The 6153-nt window shown below is 36.3% G+C and overlaps 1 protein-coding gene across 2 annotated transcripts; it reads right to left on the bottom strand.

Moving 5' to 3' along the window:
• Positions 1-419: 419 nt before the first annotated feature.
• On the bottom strand, positions 420-4470 carry znf706 (zinc finger protein 706). Of its 2 annotated transcripts, none has more exons than XM_051873409.1 (3): positions 4303-4470; positions 3294-3429; positions 420-1257 (listed from the first exon to the last, which is right to left on the bottom strand). In XM_051873409.1, the coding sequence occupies exons 2-3, from the start codon at positions 3426-3428 to the stop codon at positions 1162-1164; spliced, it is 231 nt and encodes a 76-aa protein (XP_051729369.1). In that variant the 5' UTR covers position 3429; positions 4303-4470; the 3' UTR covers positions 420-1161. The 2 variants fall into 2 exon arrangements, with proteins under 2 accessions (XP_051729369.1, XP_051729370.1); XM_051873410.1 differs by lacking the exon at positions 4303-4470 and adding an exon at positions 4086-4247.
• Between the last annotated feature and the right edge of the window lie 1683 nt (positions 4471-6153).

The raw sequence follows: 6153 nt of genomic DNA on the forward strand, positions 1-6153 counted from the left end.
AAAACAGGCACAAAATCAAAGTAAATTCCTCAGGCTCAACAACGTTCCTTTAATTCTTAACGACTCAAGAGTTATTTATTTTATTTCAGTTGCACATGCAACATTTATTTCAGTGTTATTCCAATTAACGAAAATGATTTTTAATAGTCATAATAGTATAAATGCATGTACTAGGTCAAAAAGGTAGAGTCTGATTCTGTTTGCATCTGCTGTGATTAATGACCTGTTTTGTTGTTGCCGAGGTAATGATGCGTAATAACTGCCCTAGAAACACTTTTCATTGTTGCCACTGTAAACTCTTTTTTTCCTTCACACTCTAATTTAGATCAAGGTTTTTGGACTTACACAAGAAACAAGCAACACCTCTCAGAATGGTCAACAATGACTTCACCAGCTGTGTTGAAGACATGCCTCACAACTTCTTAAACAAAGTTAAATTTTATTAAAGAGATATATTACATTGGTGTGGAAACCAGGTGGCTTGAGCAGGAATATCAAACATTGAGGCGATATTGTTTGAGATAATTCCAAAGAGAAATAAGAAGTTCTGCAGCAACATTAAATTAAGAATACAGTTACCTCGGGCACATCCAGTGATTTTACAGAAACGCATTAGATTCCAGTTTTCAGTGTACAGAACCACATATGTCTTGGACTAAAAGACAGTTTCAGTGGAAAGCAAAATTAGTAAATGAGAAAATTAAGGTAAAACCCAAAATCTTTTTGCCCAGGCTAAACGTCAAGTAGTGGGAAACTGCACCCATATCCATTTGCACTCATCTAACAAGGAAAAAGCAAATATGTCTGTGACTACCACATTTATGATCAATGGATGAAACTGACTTAATCACTGGTAGTGTTCTGCTAACTTCTCTCAATCCATTAAATTACACAAGTACGATGAGAAAAGAAAGCATGTGAGTGCAGGTTGAGGTAATGCACTGATCTGATCGTAGCCAAGGCAAGTGCTCTGAAACGGTGTTGAGAGAGGGAAGCTAAACGTCATCAGTCTTTGATCCACGGGATTTATGTCTGCAACGAAGGGGAGGATGCATGTATAAAACTCAGGTAAGAGCAATGATCGTGTTCTGCTGAATAAAATTTGAGATCAGGACTCTTATTATGAGGTTTTATACAATCAGCCTCCGGTCTCTGGGCCGTTCATGCCTCAACGCCTTCCAGCTCTGGGGGAAGGGGGGTCTTGGGGTGCTTGCTCTCAAAATGTTGCTTGAAGGTCTTGGGATCTGGCATTTGTGACTGCAAAACAAAGAGGTTTCATGGTTTAGTTCATCACATTATGTCTCAAGGAATTCACTGGCTTCGTTCTGGTATGAAAAGAACACAATTCAATTCCTGAAGGATAAGGGTGGGCGGTTTGACCAAAAAACACGTTAAATGTATTAGGGCTGCACGATTAATTGTATTTTAATTAATTAGCCATCTGCAATATTGACCTACTGGTTATTTTATCCTGAAAATATTTTTTTCCCCCCCCATTTGATATTTGCATTATCTTGCATTGGTAATGTTTTCATTCTTGAGGCTGCCAGATGTTAAGAGTTTAAATTCCACAATCAGAGCTTTTCTCTTTGCCCAGTTTTTACTTAATTTGTATTTTATTTATTTCAATTTATACATTACAAATTGTTTCCAAGCAGCTTCACATTAATAAAACAGGAAAATAACAGTGTTAATGTAAAATTCAACAATTATAAAACAAGATCAATTCAGCAACAAGCAGCTCTACAGAAGACAATAGTGTCATTACAGCTCTATTTAGTTCAATGTTGATTAAATTCCATTCAGTAACAGTGTCAATGTCGCCAATTTAGTGTCATTATCCAGCTCAATCCAGTACAAATTTTCTTCTCATCCCACAGTAGCCGTTTTCATCCACCTATTTTTATGCACATTTTGGGATATCACATACACATATATATATATATATATATATATATATATACACACACAAGAGCTGATGATCTGAAAAAAAATTTATTTATCAAATTAAAAAGTTTATTACAGCCAGTCTGTGTTCTTTCACGAGGCTGCTTGTGCTACAATACAATGTCGTTTATAGTTTTAATATAAAAACATTAACGTTTTTTGGAATTAACAAAATTATTTTAGGAATTTCAATGTTTTAGCTTTTAAGAGAAGCTTCTTAAGGTTTTACCACATCCATAAGACTTTTGTTCTTCTTTGGAACATAAATGAAGATCTTTTTAATAAAATCTGAGAGCTTTCTGTTCCTCCATCGAGATCCAACGCAACTACACAATAATGGAGATATTGATCTGCAACTCGCATTCATAAGAGCATCACCACACATGTGAGTTGTGTTCAGACTCGTGCGTTAACTCAAAGCACATGCGTGAATGTTCACGAGAGCACCACGACGCATGCGTTTTGTGTTTACGCGAGAGCTGACATTGTTGTGTGAACAAGCTTTGTTTTATATTGTTTTGTAAATAAAGTGGTAAATGTATATATAGTTTTTTTCTGCACAAACAAAGCACTCGCATCGCTTCATAAAATTGAGGTTAAACCACTGGAGTCACATGGAGAAATTTAATGATGTCTTTACTACCTTTCTGGACCTTGAAAGTGCTAGTTGCATTGGATCTTTATGGAGGGACAGAAACCTCTCAGATTTCATTAAAAAGATCTTCATTAGTTTTCCGAAGATGAACGAAGGTCTTACAGATGTGGAACGACACTGGGGGGAGTAGTTAATGACAGAATTTTTTTTTTTGGGTGAACTAACCCTAGTATATGGTAAATATAATAAATGAGGAAACTAGATAAGGTAAAATAAACCCTGCATATGAGTTGATATTCTCTTGAATGATGCTTATGTGAAAGTGCATCATACTATCCATCACACTAAGAGGTAAAATGGGTTGTGAACGCCATTTCATTGTGACTTTAAGCAGTTTTATGCCAATGTGTGATTCTCAGTTACTGTTAATTGGTAGAAGGTGTACTGACAAGTCTGATTTGTTACTTGCAGTGAATAACTTTCATAGGCAGAGACAAGTTCCAACTTGAGAACGAAATTTCCCAACACATTCATCTTCTACATACACCCATATCTAAAATCAGCTTTATATCGACAACCTATCTTGATGCAGGGCAAACATGGGTTCTTTCCTTGTGCTATGTTCAATAAAATTTGATTTAAAAAGCACTAAAAAAATTGAATTTATACAAGCTGGCATTGAAACTTGGCTGAAAAGAACCTCCAAAGATGATCTGTGGTGTAAAAATAACCCGCTATGATAACTACTGACCCTGCAGACGCCACATGTGAACACCAGCGCCGCTTTCGCCGCGGTCTTCTGGTCATGGCCTTTGGACTTCTTGATCTCTGCCTGCTTCTTGGCGTTTTTCTGCTGAGACTGGATTTTCTGGTGTCCACGAGCCATGCTGTTGGATTGATGACAAAATTACGTCAATAACATACAGAGACTGAAACGGTACGAGTCAGACAAAGTCAGTGGATTTACATATGCAGCTATCAAGAACAAACATGAAACAGAAGCCACTGAAAAACAACATTATATTATCTGAGTGTTTGTGTGGCAGTTATCTATTAACAATACAAATTCCACACAACTTATTGTGCTAATGAAAATTCTGTCTGATAAAACTCTTCCAAGGCTGTGTCCTTATAGATGGCATATGATATCAGAGATTTTTACTAACAGTTAGTGTACACCATGTTCTACCTTTGGCTCAGTTTAAAACAATAACAAGCAGTTAATGTTGTTGCTTGAAACAGAATTCACACAGTGCACAAGGTTACAGGAGATATTACATATTACAGGTGAATAATTTCTCTAATTAACAGCTATTACAGTACTGTCGCATTCAGCACTTTTTAAATAACGAATAATATGTCAGTACACAATAATGGAGAGTTTAACTGTTCAATGTTAGCTGTTCATGAGCTAGCTGTCAATGCACATTGTGGCTCGACAGCCCATTAACTCGACATTTAGCACTATTTCACACTACATCGTCGATTATCCAGTCTTTAAAAGGACATTCAGAGTCTAAAAACGAAATATTAGAGGTAATACCTCGCATATCTTAAGAGTTGGGGTAGATTAGTGAGCGAAGACACTGGGCTTAGTTAACAACACCATATGGTTAGCCAGCTAGCATTCTAAGCACACTAACAATACCAGATCTTTCGACACAGCTACACACGAACACTCACGCAAATCACGTGAATATGTGTTATTAAAATACTACTATATGTTCTTTTCTATCTATAACTAAATATTATGAGCATACCTGGCGAACAGATAGGATCCGTAGGCAGCTACAGGCTTAAGTGTACTCCTGCACGCTTATGACAGCTGTGCTCTTCCCAGAGTGCTTCTCGTGTAATTCCTGCACTGACCACAGCGGCACTGAGCGCTAGAGAGCGACATGCGCGCTAGTCGTTTACAAGATTGCAAAGTGGTGGTGATTGTCTGGAAGGGACTGTACCATAGATAAAATGTCTCATTAGCGCAAACACAAATACATTCTCGCCAGTTAAAGTTATCCAATTTCTTTGGGAATTTAAGTCTCGGCGGTTGCACAACCAGAAGCTGCACAATGTTGTGGCATCATTGGTTCTTACTGTGCGTGACGACACGCTGACCGTTCCAAGATGGCGACGCGCCGACAGTCTGGAGCACAGACTGTAAAAAAAAAAAAAAAAGGTCTGGAGCGGTCGAATGTGGTATCCATGGTGGCATCTACGTATACATATCTATAGCTTGTGCATCTAAAATCTACCTAACATGGAAATATGTCACTAAAATAACTGTGCTGAGAAATCACATCTATCTTTTGTGACAGCACATGGCTCTATAACAACAAAAAACAGTAGGGGGAGCTGCCCATCATTTTTATTTAATTATTTATTATCAGAAACGCTCTCTAGCTGTCAATACTTTTGATATTGAGCAAAACTTAAAAACTATAATATATATATATATATATATATATATATATATATATATATATATATATATATATATATATAAAAGTAGCAGACTACTCTGAATGGTCCGTCCTGACCATAGACTGTACAAAAATAGGTTCTGACCTGCGCTGAGAAAAATAACACGTAACAACGCCGTCTACAGCCTACGCAATAAATTACACCAGAATAACATTGAGAAACTTTACTACTAGGGTGTAACAATATATCGTGTCACAATATATCGCAATACAAAAATGCAGCAATATCGTATCGTGGATAGTGACAATAGGCCTATGTGTTGTGCATGCATTGTTCACCCAAAATTCAAGTTTACAGAGTTTTAGTGTCAGTACTACATTAAACTATATATATAATGTTGAATATAATGTATAATAATGCAATGGGGGAATATTTGTGGGTCCTGATAATGCCAAATGTCTCATGTTACCAGTAAAAAGTGGCCTACCTTATTTTAAACATATCTAGTTGTCAGTGACAGAGTGCAAATATATTCATCTCAAATAAATGTGTTTCAGCTTCAGAATCATGAATATTTTTATTCTGGTGTCACCATTGTCCTAGGCATTGGATTACCAGCACCAAGCCCAAGCCTATTCATTTCCACCCTCCTAATGTAATACCAAATTTAGCATTTTAATCAACAGTACATTTTTTTGTTATCCTTTTACCATATGTCTTGGAGTATCGCAATAATATCGTATTGTGAGTTCAGTATCGTGATATGTATCGAATTGTGACATGAGGGTATCGTTACACCCCTACTAGCTACTGAACTAATAATACTCAGAGTTAAAATAGAAGAATTATTATTTAAGTTCATTCTACCTGATCAATCTGGCATTTATTGGCATTGATTCTCATACATCATGTCATAACTGCAATTCAAGCTGCATATTCCAACATGAAAGCAATCACTTGTGATCTGTTCTGCCACACACTGGAATGTATAATTATTGCACTCTTTATGATTATTACCTTATCTATTAAGAAATCATCCAAAATGCATGGCTATGCCATAGGCTTTCATTCTTGACATCTCAAAAAATGCAACCGTTTTGTCCATAGAAAAAAGAATGCATGAATGTAGAAGCTTTTCATGTTTTTTCCGACATATTCTTTATAAATGATTGCTGTATTATTATTATATA

Source organism: Ctenopharyngodon idella, chromosome 19 (assembly GCF_019924925.1).
Source record: "Ctenopharyngodon idella isolate HZGC_01 chromosome 19, HZGC01, whole genome shotgun sequence".
In the NCBI taxonomy this organism is placed as follows: domain Eukaryota; kingdom Metazoa; phylum Chordata; class Actinopteri; order Cypriniformes; family Xenocyprididae; genus Ctenopharyngodon; species Ctenopharyngodon idella.